Source organism: Panthera leo, chromosome A1 (assembly GCF_018350215.1).
Source record: "Panthera leo isolate Ple1 chromosome A1, P.leo_Ple1_pat1.1, whole genome shotgun sequence".
NCBI lineage: Eukaryota > Metazoa > Chordata > Mammalia > Carnivora > Felidae > Panthera > Panthera leo.
The window spans coordinates 25,396,953-25,414,208 of record NC_056679.1 but is presented as its reverse complement, the minus strand read 5'-3'; the positions used below and the strand labels follow the sequence as shown (position 1 = coordinate 25,414,208).

The following is a 17,256-nucleotide window of genomic DNA, read 5'->3' as shown; positions in this document are numbered from 1 at the left end:
ATTTTTTTTTTTTTGGTGTTTTAAAAGTTCATTATATGTTTTGGATATTAACTCCCTATCTAATATGTCAGTTTCAAGTATCTTCTCCCATTCAGTAGTTTGCCTAATAAAAAGTAATTTTGGTGGCTCAGTTAAGCCTCCTACTTCATCTCAGGTCATGATCTCACGGTTTGTGAGTTCCAGCCCCACGTCGGGCTCACTGCTGTCAGCACAGAGCCTGCTTTGGATCCTCTGTCTTCCTCTCTCTCTCTCTGCCCCTCCCCCACTTGCACTTTCTCAAAAATAAATAATTTAAAAAAATTTTTTAAGTAATTTTTTTTTTGTTTACAACTGATGAAATCTCTAGAGGATAACATGAGGAGAAAGTTTGTACCTTCTCTTAGTGCCACTGCTTTCAATCTAGCATGCATAAAGGTACATAGAACTACAGGACAAACACACCATTTGATCCTAGAGTGTCATTTTTATTTGAATGAGAGGTATTTTATTTTTATGTTACAAATGAAGGTGTATTATACAGCTGAATTTAGAGTTCACATGAATTAAGATAAAATGGGGATTTGGGGAAAATAGTTTGCTTGTGCTTTGAGTACTGAGTATGTATTATTACCATTTTCTGTTAGTAAGCTTACTTCATTTTATGTGTTCAAGGAGGTCACGCAGTGTGGGGAGGAGAAAAGGCCTCCTGTCACTGCCTACATTCTTTTCTCTTTACCACTGCTTTTCAAACTTTTCACTTCCTAGAGAACCTCTTCATAATATGCCTGCTTTTTAATCTTCTGTCTGTCCCAAAAAACCTCAATTTTGAAAGATGTTACCTATCAAACTGTTTCTGTTAGATAAACTATTTTACTGTATTTTGGGTAATAAAAACAAAGGAACTGCAAGTTGGACTTTCTGATCACCATGAGCAAATCAGTAGCCACACTGATTTCTAATTTGGCACAGAAAGGCTATTTGGGGGCAAATGGAGGCATTATATAAAGCTTTTGGAAATAATGAAATTGGTTTACAGATGGCATGTTGATACCTCTTAGAGCCTTCAAGGTCTGAGGAGCCCCAGGAGCAGTCTGAACTGCTCTTTAAACTGTAGCCTTACAGCTTGAAATTAATCATATTTTTGGGTGATAAAAAGAGAATGCCTATATTTCAGAGTGAGAATGTTGGATTGATGCCTTTATTACTTTTGCTTTTTGCACCTAGATTGAATATGAAAGGAAAAAGAAAGAAGATGGAAAACGAGCTCGAGCTGATAAACAACACGTTTTAGACATGCTATTTTCAGCATTTGAGAAACATCAGTATTACAATCTTAAGGACTTGGTGGACATCACAAAACAACCTGTGGTATGTATATGCTCACATTGATCCTTTAAATATGTCCTGCTTCATTTAGATGACGTTTCTGAAGAGAAGGGTATCATATATGAAGAAGTTCACGTGCACCTATGCTAATGTCAGGGTTTATTTCAACACTCAGGAAAGATGTCTTAATACAGGTTATTTTTTGGTGACATCAGCTTCATTATTTTAGATTTCAAATACATTATGTTAATAGTTCCATATGAAGATAAAGTAGATATACCCTTCTTTTGACTGATCCCTTGACATCAAGCCTAGTCTTTCATTTGTTCCCCTACCTCCCTCCAAAAGCACTCAGCTTCTTTCATATATTTGAAAATGTGCCTTCTAGAAGAACTGCATTTCCTTTAAGAGCCATACTGATTTGTCATGATGAGGGTGTTCATCTCTGTCTTGCGGGTTTTTTTTTTTAATCAAAATTTACCTAGCACTAACATTAGGTCCTTTTACACTTGAGCTGTGTACTGCTCCAGTGTTGGTTGAGGTTGTGGTTGGGTTGGTCTGTTGGTCTGTTCTCCATTTTTAAGGAAAAATTTATTAAGTTGATGTTTTAGAAAGTTTGTACTATAAATAATCATTTTTCCATCCCTGCTCCAGACTTTTGTGCCTATTTGCTAACAATTTGTATTTCTAATCCATTAAAACACTGGTAACAAATAAGGAATCCAAATCCCTTTTCTCCAGTCTTTGAGTCACATTTCCTTCTGTTTCACTTTCTTACACCTAACATTAGCAAAGCAGAGAATTGAATTGTAACAGTATTTATTTACAGGGTTTTAAAAATTAAATGGAATCTCTTTTATTTTCTGTCCTTTTACACTCTGACTTATTCAAAGCTTTAGGAAATAACTTAGGAAATTTCAATATTGATGGTAGTTTTCCCATTTCTGCAGATTTCACTGTTACATTTCAATCTTTCACTTTTTTATTAAGAAATTAAATTCCAAAAGATCTAACTACTTTTTTTTAATAGGAGGCAAGTGCTCATGCTGCCATTATCAGCTCCTCTTAACGACTTCACTCCCTTCACCATCAAAGCCTTAGACACAGCATTTCAAACTAGATTTTTAAAAATTGAAATAGAATAATTCATTAGCTAAGCTGTGTTTTTTCTACGTTTAATGAAGTTTATCCTTGTGTCATATATATATATATACACACACACACACACACACACACACACACACACACACACACACATACATACACACACAAAAAGGCCATTCCAGAAACTGAATGCAGACAGTATATTCTCATGGAATAACACACACACACACACACACGCACACACACACACACACACATTAGATATAGGAAAATAAGCATTTGTATGTAGAAGGACATTTACATGATACTAGAGAAGACAATTTCTTTGCTTCCCAATTTCTTAACGTGGAACAACATACTGTTTTTTTTATCTTTTCTACTTTTTTTATTTTTATTTTTTTTTAATTTTTTTATTTTTTTTTAACGTTTATTTATTTTTGAGACAGAGAGAGACAGAGCATGAATGGGGGAGGGTCAGAGAGAGAGGGAGACACAGACTCTGAAACAGGCTCCAGGCTCTGAGCTGTCAGCACAGAGCCCGACGCGGGGCTCAAACTCACGGACCGCGAGATCATGACCTGAGCCGAAGTCGGACGCTTAACCGACCGAGCCACCCAGGCGCCCTACTTTTCTACTTTTTTTAATGTGTATTTATTTTTGAGAGAGACAGAGGGTACGAGTGGGGGAGGGGCAGAGAGAGAGAGGGAGACACAGAACCTGAAGCAGGCTCCAGGCTCCAAGCTGTCAGCACAGAGCCTGATGCAGGGCTCGAACCCATGAACTGTGAGAGCATGATCTGAGCCAAAGTGGAACTCTTAACCAACTGACCCACCCAGGGGCCCCAACATACTATTTTTAAAATTCATTTTGTGTCAGAGAAAAGAAGTAACTAGTATTTCTCTCAGTTTTGGTGTTTCAGATAATTTTTATGTAGAGGTGCTCAGTGAATCTCTTAAAATAGAGCTACTTAGGGGTGCCTGGGTGGCTCAGTTGGTTAAGCGTCTGACTCTTTGTTTTGGCTCAGGTCATGATCTCATGGTTCGTGAGTTCCAGCCCCATGTCGGGCTCTGTGCTGACAGCTGCAGAGCCTGCTTGGGATTCTCTGTCTTTCTCTGCCCTCCTCTACTCACTCACTCTCTCAAAAATAAACAAACATAAAAAGAAAGTGAGAGAAAGAGAGAAAGAAGAAAGAAAGGGAAGGGAGAGGAGAAGAAAGGAATGAGCTGCTTACCTCATGGTCAGTAGATGGGCTTTAGGAGATCCAGCAGTCTTCTGAATATGTGCAAACATATGTGGGTTTTTCTGGGGAGCAGATCATAGTTAATATCAGATTCTCATAGAAGGTTTGGGAACCTCGAAGAGCTTGTGAACCACTGATCTAGAAACTAAATTATTTTATAAGTGTCTTATTGTTTAGAGGCAGTTTGCCTCAGCAAGCATAAGGTTCTTAAAGGAGGGTTGTGTATTAGTCATAGCCCTAAATATTCATATGTTCTACAATGTAAACATAGTAGAAATCCAGTAAATATTAGATGAATTGATGGATTCAGATGGATTCGACAGGCCTCATGTCATTTTTGGCAAGAGAAGGAAGACAGAGAGCCAGTCTCAACTAAGTGTGGAACGCCAGGGTTTTAGTTATCTCCGCCTAGAGGAGGGGGCAGGAAGGGGTCAGCATGGGTTGGGTTCTGCCATTTACCTACCCACTGGGATCTGGGGGAGTTACTTCCTTTCCTAAAATTGAGGAACACTGGATAGTCACTGTGCTCCCTTCCAACCCGATATCTGTGACTCTCTCTCTCTTTCTCTCTGTCTCCTATTTTATCTCCTCTCCACCTCCCTCTCGTATTTGAATTGAATTAGCAAATCCCATTGACCTGCGAAGTGGCCCAAGTTCAGCTTTCCTCTGTATAGATAACTATCCCCTTTAAAAGCTTCACCGGACGCAAGTGAGTCTGTACTCATGGTCATCAATATACCCTTACTAATTTGATCTTAATCTGAGCAATTCCAGAAGAATGAAAGAACCCAGTATAGCATGAAGATCAGTGATCCAGGAAAGGGGCTTCCTGGTATGATGGAAATAGTGGTGGATTTGGAGTAATGGCATCTCAGTTCAAGTCCCAGCTCTGCCATTTAGCCTGGACAGGGTACTTAAATACATTTGATGTTTAACACAAACCAGTTTTTGAGCCCCTGTGTAAAAGAGGAGAAAAGAGATCTTGTTTGTGTTAATCACCTCTTTAGTATATGCATTTAATGACTTTCTCTCATTTTCTGATGGCCCCCAGTGCCCCCTTTGATAACAGATTTCCAGCCATGAACTCTATTACTTTAACACATTCTCTATTTCATTAACACTGCTACCATATTCTTAAGTTCCCATTTGCTTTCTGACCTTCAGAGTGTAATTTTTGACACATGGAGTGGACCCGAGATATTGTTCTTGTTTTTGCAGTTCTTATTCTCTGTATTCTTCTTCCTAAAAACTTTCACTTCCATGAGCAAAATTATTGATCAGAGAAACTGTCCTTATGGCCAGACCTTTTCTGTCATTGGCTGGCATGTGACTTGCATGAACAATGAAGGAGTTAAAGTTACTCATCAAGGGTAAATAAGCCAATTTTAAAAGGCCAAGCTCTGGTAATTGATGTAAAGTCAGAAACATGATATCCATTTAAAGGGATGTTTTTATATGATTTAAATTTGGGCTTTAATGTGAAATACCAGAGGAAGCCTATTATTTCTCCCATGCAGTATTTGATCTTTCACCTTGAATTTGTTATGTCTAGCCTTTCTTCATATCTTATTGTATCTGTAAAATAGAAATACACAGCATTTCCTTCAAAATTTAAACCATTCAGAGCTGTACCTAATTGCTCCCTTTGAAACACCAAACTGCCAAGACCGTTTTGAGCCTTGACACTGTGTTCTCTCTAGCATAGCAGCCATTTACCAGTGTTCCTTGAATCGTATTTTTCTGCCAAAAGTATCCTTGAAAATCAGCTCTGGTTACCTCTTTAATTTTCTTGTTCTGTATCCACCCAGTTTCCAGGCATGATCTAGGGAAGTTGATCTTTAATTATTGATGATTCCTTCTGAATCAGCAGTCCCCAGTCATGTCAGTCCAGCAGACCATTGTTTAATTATACAATTTGCATGCTTTTTACTAAAGTAAGTTCAAATTAACAGGAAAATCTAGGAAAACATTTGTGTGGCTTTGACTTTGGAGGAATTTGGTGCCCATATTTCAAGGTCCCAGCACTAAACATTGCTCGACAGGCAGTTGCTTATTCGGACAAAGTGGGCTTTCAATACACAAAGCCATTGCAGCAATAAGGCAATGTTAACCTAATCCTCAGAATTTGTTTCTAGATAGACTTAAAGTAAAAGTGTGAACAGAAGTAATTGAAGCAAAATTTGGCCTCAGTAAGATACAAGAAGGTAGGCTTTTTTTTAAGGATAAAATGTCTGGAAAGTATGACCTGAGTATTTCTCCTGTCAAACAAATTTTTTTATTTATAAGTATATGCTGTTATAGGGGCACCCACCTGGCTCATTCGGTGGAGTATGTGACTCTTGATCTTGGGATCTTGAGTTCAAGCCACATGTTGGGTATAGAGCTTATTTAAGATAAAGAGTTTGTATATGCTATTGTAGATATGTGAATTAGTTGAGACTCTTCTAGTTGCAGAGAATAGAAACTCAGCTCAAGGGGCGCCTGGGTGTCTCGGTTAAGTGTCTGACTTCGTCTCAGGTAATGATCTCACGGTTTGTGGGTTCGAGCCCTGCATTGGACTCGGCGCTGACAGCTCGGAGCCTGCTTAGGATTCTCCTCTTCCTCTTCCTCTTCCTCTTCCTCTTCCTCTTCCTCTTCCTCTTCCTCTTCCTCTTCCCGTCTCTCTCTCTCTCTCTCTCTCTCTCTCTTAAAAATAAATAGACTTTAAAGAAAAAAATAGAAACTCAACTCAAACTAACTTAAACAAAAATAGAATTTATTGGCTCATGTAGCTGGGAAGTTCAGGAATGCATCTAGCTTTAGACATTACTGGCTACAGCCACTAATATTAGTTAGAACTTTAGAACTGTCCCTTCCCATCTTTCCACATTTGTGCCCTCATTATTCTTTCTTATGTGTTATCTTTACTGTTAGGCGGGATCTTGCCATATGATAGCCAAAATGGCCTCCTCAAACACCTCACAGCTAGCAGCCTCTAAGAAAAAAGGGAATATTTGCCCTAATTATTTTAATAAAAGCCCCAGGGAAGATGTTAATTGATCTTTTGGGGGTTGTGTGCCCATTCCTGAACCAAGAGGATGGAGTTATGAGTACTCTGCCAGCCAGAGCCCACTACCTTTCCCACCTTTGTCTCACATTTGGGATGTTCAAAACAGAACTCTTGATTTATTTTTTCTTCTGTCTTCCCCATTTAGGTCCCCATTTAGGGACCACTATTCCCTAAATTGTTCAAGCCAGACGACAGTATTCGTGTTTCCTCTTCATGACATATAAATCTTGTAAATTATGATACATATATACCATATAAATTATCTACATATATACATATACAGATGTCGGGGTGTGTGTGTGTGTGTGTGTGTGTGTGTGTGTGTATCTGACTCAGGATCTTAGGTAAAAATGATGAAAAAAATGATAAAAAAAAAAAAAGGTAAAAATGATCTTAGAGATTATCTAGTCTCTCTTACTTGTAGACCCAGAGAATGAGTTCCCTAGTGGCTTGAACCCAATTGTCCTGACTTCAGTCTAGGAATATCTCTTACCATGTTGCCTCTTCTGTATTCAGACATGTGCTTGTATATGTAGATAAGCAAGGAAAATATTTTTCTCACAATAGTAACCCCCTTTTTTAATGGGGGGAAAAAGACTAATGTCTCTCTCAGTCAGGCTTTGTCATTTCTGTATTATTAAGAATCATCATCATTGATCTAAGCCAGGTACATAGAGAATGGGATCTAAGCTTTATCTTAGCTCATTCAGTTCCTAATCCAAAATAAAAATAGGTATTTTTAATGTCTGAAGCATATTCCCAAATTTACTACTTAATAAGTGGTGTTTTGATTACAGTGTTTTGTTCTGAATATACTTTCCTTTTTTTACTTTTTTTTTTCTGAAATCTTTATCATTTCCTTTCTGTTCACATGTTCCCTTTTAGTTCATTTTTCCTATAAATGGAAGTGTTTATTTTTGAATGATACTACTAAAAAAAGGCCACTAGGGCACCTGGGTGACCTAGTCTGTCAAGTGTCCAACTTTGGCTCAGGTCATGATTTCGTGGTTCGTGAGTTCGAGCCCCGCATTGGGTTCTGTGCTGACAGCTCAGAGCCTGGAGACTGCTTCAGATTCTGTGTCTCCCTCTCTCTCTGCCACTCCCCCACTCACACTCTGTCTCTCTCTCTCCTTCTCAAAAATAAATAAACATTAATAAAATTAAAAATAAATAAAGACCACCAATTTCTTAAAAGAGCATGTTAATAACAGCCTTTTTTGAGACTTCTGTTTTAAAAAATAATTATTTGCTAATTAATGATGTAGAACCTAATATATTTTGAGCTTTAGAATATGAAATGTCATACTAAAATAAATCAACTATTTGAATTGTATTGAATATAAATGGATGAAATTTAAACACATTTATGAAATTTTAATATTTATTTGTAGAAGATTTTAATAACTTCTAGATCTACCAGAAAGTTTATCATAGGTAATAGCATTTTCTCCTTTAACTTATATGCTTTGTTTCACTCCCCCCCCCCCCCATTTTTTACCATATTTCTGAATGAGGTAAAATTCGGGGTGAATTTACTAACATAACCAATTGAGTCCATATTTTACGTGAAATATTATGTAGATAAAAGCAGTATTTAACATAAGCACCCAGTAAAGAGAATTGGGCATTTATTTATATGCAAAATTTACATAGAATTTTTAATTAAGCAATGAACTTTAAAATTTATATTTAATCTGAAAAATATCACTACTTATAAAATCTCCTTCCCCACCCTTCAGCACCATTTGATTTGAAGGGAAGTTAAAAGTAAGTTTTTAAGCTTATTAACTGCCTTCTACTGATTTCTTTATTTAGTCTCTGAACAAGCTAGAAGGATTTGCTTTTAGGCTTATGGTCCTTATGGAAATTGTCTCTGGAAAGGAATTTCACTGGTCTTTAGATTGGTCTTAGCATTAGAGAGAGCATGACTCTGTGGATTTAGATAAGTGTTCACAGCCTCCCAGTTTCTCTATCTGACAGGAGAATTGAGATACCAGAGGATAAGCCTGTTGGCAGAAGACCTTGTAGTGTCAGTTCTGTATTGCAGCTTTGTAGAGCCATTCCTTCTACAGTGTCCCAAGACCAATATTCTGATGCCATCATATTTTCCAGTACATACGGACTAATGCACAGAGCTAGCTACTGTTGATTGGCAGTGTTACTGTACTCATCATAATTTGGTAATAAAAATGGTGTTCTCTTAATTTGTTGTTATGAGCTAGATAGGTCACTCGCCCCCCACCCCAATTTAAAACCTTTATTTTCAGTACAAATTATATTTGTATTTTCAATTACAGTTCAGTGGATTTTAATGTATTCACAGACTTGTGTGACCATCACTACAATTAATTTTAGAACATTTTCTTCATCCCAAAGGGAAATCCCATACCTATTAGCAGTCACTCCCCTCTCCCACCTTCACCCCCCACTCCCCAGGCAAACACTGGTCTATTTTCTATCTATCTGTATAGATTTGCCTACTCTGGACATTTAATACACATGGAATCATATAATATGTGATCTCTTATCACTGGCTTCTTTCATTTAGGCATAATATTTTCAGGTTTCATCCATGTTGTGGCTTCTATCAGTGTTTCCTTGCTTTTTATTGCCAACTAGTATACCATTATATAGATCTACAACATTTTGTTGTTTCTGCTTTTGGCTATTATGAATACAGCTACTGTAAACGTTTATGTACAGGTTTGTGCATGAGCATATGATTTTATTTCTCTTGGGAGTGGAATCGTTGAGGCACTTCATAGCTTTGATAACCTGAGGAACTAACTGCCAAATTTTCATCAATCCTTTTTTAATCTTTAGCCAGCAAAAACTTCTATCTCCTATTGCCCTTAAGTACAACTTTACTCTCTATTCCAGATATCTTAAGGGTGAATAATACTTCATGGTTGCAAGTGCTAGCTAATGTACCAAAAATTCTCTATTGGTGAAATATATACCTATAGTCTCTTTGCTTGTCATTTAATTTCTAACAGTATTTTCAAATAGACTAAAAATAACTATGCCAGTTGATACCTTCTTATATTCTGTACATTTGAAACCGCACTTCACACTAAATGCACTAATAGATAGCTGCCATGGTTCTAAAATGCAAGAATTCATATTTAAATTTCAAAAGGAATTTTAGTTTTTGCTACTTTGTTAAGTTTTGGATTTTTTTTCTTTTATTTTTTTCTCTTCTCTCCTCTTCTCTTCTCTTCTCTTCTCTTCTCTTCTCTTCTCTTCTCCTCTTCTCATTTTATTTATTTACATAATCTCTACACCCAACATGGAGCTCAGATTCACAGTCCTAAGATCTAGAGTTGCACACTCCCCTGACTGAGCCAGCCAAGTGCATCTGTATATTTCTGATTATATTTTCCTAATTAACTATAACCTAACATTAACTATATATGTATACATTTTTTTCCCAATTGGAAACCATCATCTCTCAGCCTTGGAATACCTTGCAGTCAGTATTCAAGGTTAAGTTATGTTTAGCGTACAAATAAACAAATACAGTTTAGAAAGCACATCTTGAAACACATAGTTAAATTTAAAAGTTTTGGCCCAAAGGAGGTAAACTTTGTTTATTTGAAATATGCAAACATGTGAATCATTTGCTAGTGCCCGGCACATGAAGTGTTACTAAGTTGATTTATGGGAATGCAAGCTGGTGCAGCCACTCTGGAAAACAGTATGGAGGTTTCTCAAAAAACTAAAAATAGAACTACCCTATGACCCAGCAATTGCACTACTAGGCATTTATCCAGTGGATACAGGTGTGCTGTTTCGAAGGGACACAGGCACCCCCATGTTTATAGCAGCACTAGCAACAACAGCCCAAGTATGGAAAGAGCCCAAATGTCCATCGATGGATGAATGGATAAAGAAGATGTGGTATCACAATGGAGTATTACTCGGCAATCAAAAAGAATGAAATCTTGCCGTTTGCAGCTAAGTGGATGGAACTGGAGGGTATTATGCTAAGTGAAATTAGTCAGAGAAAGACAAATATCATATGACTTCACTCATATGAGGACTTTAAGAGACAAAACAGGAACATAAGAGAAGGGAAACAAAAATAATATAAAAACAGGGAGGGGGACAAAACGTAACAGATTCATAAATATGGAGAACAGAGGGTTACTGGAGGAGTTGTGGGGGGGGGGGGACAGGCTAAATGGGTAAGGGGCTAAGGAATCGACTCTTAATCATTGTCGCACTATATGCTAATTTGGGTGTAAATTTTTTAAAAAATAAAATTAAAAAAAAAAAAGTGAGTTGGTTCACCAGCACACAAATATTCATGCAATAATAAAGTTGCTTTTCCAGAATTTGGATTAATCCATAAGGTAGTGCTGAGTTGGGATAGGGCTTGTGCCTTGGCCACTTTATTATGCATCATCTACAAAGGGAGGAATGCAGCCTGTGTGACCTGAGAGGAAGACAAGGGAAGGGAGTGTCTAGTAGGAAAGTGGGGGTGAAACCAGAAGGAAAAGAGGATAAAAATACTGACATGGCCCATGTCCCAGAGAATTTGCAGCATCACCTTCCCAATCCTGTTTACAGTTTTCTCTGTGTAAAGGAGGGAAAACATATGTTGCCTTCATTCACAGCTTATGCCTAATGTGTTGTGTGTTTTTTTAATCAAACAATTGTGTGCCTTGGAGCCACTAACATCTTCATCAGTAAGCCCTCTGATTTATCACACAAATCATTTGAAATGATACTTGGAAATTATCCTAGAACTGATAATGTCCCTCTTGCGTTGGATCACTTCGTAAAAAGCATACAATGATTGTCCGTGGGTGTCTGCATTAACCGGTACCATCTTTGGTATAGACTGCATACTGGATATTCATTCCAAGCTTTCTGGGAAGATTTTGTGACCAAAAGTCTGATAGGGTCATATTATTTGCTTACCTAAAGCATCAATACTTGGCGATCAGCTCTTTGTTAAAGATACATGTTCTTGACCAATTTCTAAAAATTTAGATATAGTTCATTTATTATTATATATGTAATGTTTAACTGAAATTCCTGGTTTGGGATTGGTTCGCAGAGCAGTAAAGATGATACGAGAAATGAGGGGGGGTGGGAGGAGGGACAGAAGGAGAAAGAGACTGCAATAGTAGGCTCCTGTGCCTTGCAACTCCACATGTTTTTCTTGATTTGGGGGATGGTAGGAATTTGGTCTGTGGATTTCTGCCTTTCGGCCTACCACAGTGTTATCTTGACCCACAGATATGCAAACCACATCCTAATCACTTGACCCCCTCCCCCTTTTTAAAAAATTTAAAAAAAAAAAAAATTTTTTTACGTTTACTTATTTTTGAGACAGAGAGAGACAGAGCATGAATGGGGGAGGGTCAGAGAGAGAGGGAGACACAGAATCTGAAACAGGCTCCAGGCTCTGAGCTGTCAGCACAGAGCCCGATGCAGGGCTCGAACTCACGGACCGCGAGATCATGACCTGAGCCGAAGTCAGACGCCCAACCAACTGAGCCACCCAGGCGCCCCTAAAAAAAACTTTTAAGTGTTTACTTTTGAGAGACGGAGCTTGAGTGGGGGAAGGGCAGAGAGAGGGGGAGACAGAATCCATAGCAGGCTCAAGGCTCCAAGCTGTCAGCACAGAGTCAGGCGGGGCTTGAACTCACAAGCCTGGAGATAATGACCTGAGCTAAAGTCTGATGCTTAACCAACTGAGCCACCCAGGTGCCCCATCACCTAACCTCTTTGGCCCAGTATTTGCTTTGCCTTTTCCTTCCAAGGAAGCTGTAATGTTCTATCCCTTTTTTCTCTGCAGTTCAGACTTCCTGTAAATAGTCTCCCACACATCCCTTTGATGAAAAGTTTCTAGATCTGAGTCAGTTTATTTCAAATCTTGTTTTGTAGCACTGCACATAGCAGTAATGAGAAATCTCTCCAATCCTGTGTGACATAAAGGTGATCTACTGAGTTCCAGAATACTTTGTTTAAAATGAAGGGGATCAGGCAAAAGGTTAAATTGGAAAGTCAGTGTTTAGTATAAGAGGAGAAGAATTAGTATCTTTTTTTTTTTTTTTTTTTTAATTTATTTTTGGGATAGAGAGATACAGAGCATGAACGGGGGAGGGGCAGAGAGAGAGGGAGACACAGAATCGGAAACAGGCTCCAGGCTCTGAGCCATCAGCCCAGAGCCTGACGCGGGGCTCAAACTCACGGACCGCGAGATCGTGACCTGGCTGAAGTCGGACGCTTAACCGACTGCGCCACCCAGGCGCCCCAAGAATTAGTATCTTTTGATCTGGGCCCAGAATCGCCGTTTAATTCAAAGGATCAAATACACATCCTCAAACCTAAGATCATGACTCAAGCTGGGCTGAGTGCCCCTTCTCAGTGCTCCCATAATATCCTGTATATATGTCCTTCTTACTATGCTTTAACTTACGATTGTCTGCTTCTATGCCTTTGTGTCCCCATTCACATACCCTAATCTTAAACTGTGAACTCTTGGGGATGAAAATGACTCTGTTGCCATTCTTCCTGTCACATAGGAGGTCTAAAATAAATATTTGTGCAAATATATGAATTTTTATAAAAGGAGAGTTAGATTGCCAATTGATCTTCAGTCCTGTTAGAACTTTTAAAATTTCCCCCAGATGGCTTTGTCCCCATCTTATAATACAGAGGTTAGTAATAAATATAATTCAAATTCAGGTAGTACAATTTAATCAGTCAACTTGTATTTCTCAAACCTGGTCATAACCCTATAAGTTAATTAGAGCCTGAGTTCTAAAAATGAAAAGAAGTAGAGTTAGCATAGTTTTAGTCCATAGGACCTTCTAAATGATCTCACCTCAAAACACCCCACCCCTGCCCAAATCCTTGTTCCCTTATTTCCTTTTTTTTTTTTTCTCCCTGAGAGAGAGAGGGGGCATGAGGGAGGGGCAGAGAGAGAAGGAGAGAATCCCTAGATCTCTCGAACTATGAGAACATGACCCGAGCCCAAATCAAGAGTAGGACGCTTAACCAGGCACCCGAATAGTTCCCTTGTTTACTCTTAAGCACTGCCTATTCATTCGCACCGCTAGTGGTTTGATGGCAGAGAGACCTAGAAGTAAAGGGTTACAACGTGGTATGAGGGCGATCACTGAGGTACATACAGTGTGAAATGTAAACCTAAGAGGTAGGTGCCAAGTCTTCAAGGCTGAGGAGTTCAGATTTGAGGGAAGGGGGTAAGTATGACAGGGAAAGGAAACAGCATATGGAGAAAACTAGAAGCATGTAGACACACAAATGGTAAGTATGTGTTCAGGGAATTCTTAGAAGATGAGGCCAAAGGGAAAAGGCAGGCCTGAATGGATGCCTGTGAAGGGGTTTGGAATTTAACCTGTAGACCAAAAGGGAAGTCCCTGAAAATTTTTCAGCAGAGGAATGACGTGATCTCGCTGTTCCCTACCTGTGTCTTCCCTTCAGCGACTCTTGTGACCTGTGTTCCCCTATCAGTACTGTTACTTTCTTTACTAATAGGTTGTGGCCAAGTTAATTCATTTGGTTAGAGTAAAATAGCTTTAGGTTGTAGTTTAGAACATTCTAAAGCTCCAGAAATAGGCTCTTTCCCACCTTCCACCAAAACAGAATTCTGTACCAGGGCTAGATACTGTGATCCTAAATCAGGAAAGCTTCTGTCTCACAACTGTCGCGCTCCTAGCAATTGCTCTCTTCATTTTGGACCCATTGCAGTGCGTCCACCTTTGTCTTATTGTTTGTGTGCAGGTTCATAGCCAGTATCACAATAAATCATTCTTCGGAATTTTACAAAGATGTCGTCCTTGGCATCTAAGCTGAAAATCATTTATGCCCAGCACATCAGTTTCCCTTTGTGAATACTGTCTAATTAGAAAGTAGTTTATGAACAGTGTCTCCTTTTAAAAATGTAATTTGAAGTAGCAGATAGCAGATGTGCATGTTACCTGGATGTCTCAAGCCTTTATGCTTACTCATTCGCACAGATCCTTCAGTGGAGGCAGCTGCAGAAAGTGTGGGAGGCAAGCAGGCTTCTTCCTGGGGAAACCCAGGCCTCATTTGATTCATTGCTGCCACCTGCTGGGGCCTGGCTGCTGGAATGGGAAGGCCACACTGGTAGTAGAGCTACGTCATCCAGGGCCACGTAAAGAGCCGTATGTAGTTCCAGTGCTAATCAGCCACTGTTTCTAGGGGACGACCTACCCCTAAGTGAAAGGATCTTATAAGCAGTAGAACATTATACCAGTCAGTGTAAGGTGGTGTTTGATTATGTTGGTTAACACCTCTCCAGCAATTGTGAGGCTCAGAGAACTAAGCAACACTAGGAGGACTCAAGATCCTAAAGTGTTAGAGCTGGGAGAGTCCTTCCCACAGATATTGTGGAGCTTTAGTGTAGTTAAACCAGTCTCCTAGAGGCATGTGAAAATGCAGATTCCCAGGCCTGGCCCCAGAGATTGCAATTCACTAGGCCTAAGATGAGGCTTCTTTAACAGGTTTCCCATGAAGTTCTGATGCAAGTGGCCCAGGACCATACTCCGGAAAGGCACTGCCTTAAACATGATCTATGTAGGAGCTTCTCAACCATTTTTCAAATCAGTGCCTCATTTCACTTTTAAAAAAATTACATCTTCTATCCACAGGGTGAGTTACTAATACTGTAGCAGGTTCTTTGAAGCATATACACAAAATAATACGGGATTGGTTCTGCAGGCGAAAAAAACACTTTTAAATAATTAACTTCCCTCTCTTACTCCAAGAGAGAAGTACTCTAACTTAGGTTGGTCCTTTTATAATGGAGTGTTTTTTGGCCTTGGGCATTGGCACGTAAAGGTGGCGTTTGGTATTATATTTATCACAGCCACCAATTCCCTGAATAGAGTAATCATTTGGTTAACGTGTATTAAATATTCAGGGACCAAAAATAACATAAGATGGAGTTCTGCCCTGCATCATCGTTACCTCTGTCCTTTGGAGGAGCCAGGCACAAGAGAGCTGCAGGCCTGGGCGTTTAGCATGTCTTATTATCACTTCGTAGGCCTTACATTGCCTTGGCAAGCTTGGCCAAGATACAAACAATACTAATCACAAATAATAACTTTCCTTATCACAGAGGAGGAAAAATAAGTGGCCTGTAGCACATATGAAGAGTCACTTAGAACTGAGAATTCTGGATGCCTGAATATTTGTTATTTTTTTTTTATATATGCTACTGCTTCTGAAATGCTGATTGTAATCCAAGAATAACCCTATCCAGCTGTGAACTGAGTGAGGCCACTGAACTTGAGGGAAAATTACATTTGGTATACTGCATCATCTTAGTAAACATCGAGACTAGTAACATTCTAGTGTATCTTCATCCAGACATCTTTTCTTTTTTTTTTTTTAAGCTCTCAGGTTGTTGGCATCCCGGACTTCCAATCCCTTAATGCAAATGATCTTACATTTAACACAGTTATCATGTATTGCATAAATAGAACCAAAAGGCGGTTTATTAAACCTCTTTATAGAGAAATCTTGTTGTGCTTTCGAAATCGTAATTTTTATTAGTTGTGAATGTAGTTTGATGTGTGGTTTTATTTTAAATTTTGTTTCTTGCCTTCATAATCTCATCTTGGGGATTTTTGTTTTTAGGGCTACCTAAAGGAAATCTTAAAAGAAATTGGTGTGCAGAACGTGAAAGGAACCCACAAAAACACATGGGAGCTGAAGCCAGAGTATAGACATTATCAAGGAGAAGAAAAGAGTGATTAAGAAGACTTTCAACCAGCATGCTAACAGAACAACTAAAGGGTGATGTGCTAAGGAAACACCACTGATGCTCAAATACTTGAGGTCCATCTGTTATAGGGGTAAAATGACTGGAACTGTAATTTCCCTATGTAAATTTTTTAAACAATAATTCTTGTAAAGTTACTTAAGTGTTTTTTGACGAACGAAATTATTTATAGGCTTGTATTAAACTAGATTATTCAGGAGCGGGTGTGGGATTGGGGCAGTTAATAAGGTTTTTCTTTTTAAATATTGACTTTTAAAATGTAAAATTAGGAAATGATTTCTAAATAAGGACTGTCTGTCCTTGTCTTATGTCTGAGGAGCTGAGGTAATGCAAATCCAAAGTGAATGGCAAAGCAAGAAAAAAGTCAACTACAGAAAGTCTTCAAAGCAATAAAAAACCAAAGTTCCTTTTTCTGAAATTGTCAAAAACCAAAGCTGTCTTTATTTTATTATTTTACAGATGATCATGTTTCATATTCACACCCATTAATAAAAAAAGAGAGCGTTTATTTTGTACCTAAGATAGCAGTTTTCACCATTGGCTTGCTTATTTTACCCTAGTGTTAGTGACATGAAAAAATGCAAAAAAAAAAAAAAAAACCTGGCCAATGGGTATTATTTCTTTTATTTGCTTTTAAAAGAATTAGAAATTAAATATTTTTCCAACAATTCAAGATATGTCTCCCCCATCCAGATTATAAACTTCTCAGACAGAAACTGATTTTGCCCTAGAATTTTACCACACACCCATCAGGGAGGTATTGACTATCCT

The 17,256-nt window shown here is 38.5% G+C and overlaps 1 protein-coding gene across 4 annotated transcripts in view; it reads left to right on the top strand.

Annotated features, from left to right (window-relative positions):
- The window catches only part of GTF2F2 (general transcription factor IIF subunit 2), a 200,459-nt gene extending 183,556 nt beyond the window's left edge, over nt 1-16,903 (top strand). For all 4 annotated transcript variants that reach the window (XM_042922713.1, XM_042922631.1, XM_042922791.1 and 1 more), the window contains 2 exons: nt 1,204-1,347; nt 16,341-16,903. In XM_042922713.1, coding sequence (XP_042778647.1) covers nt 1,204-1,347; nt 16,341-16,460 — 264 coding nt within the window. In that variant the 3' untranslated portion in view covers nt 16,461-16,903. The remainder of the gene's footprint in view (nt 1-1,203; nt 1,348-16,340) is intronic.
- The last annotated feature ends 353 nt before the right edge of the window (nt 16,904-17,256 follow it).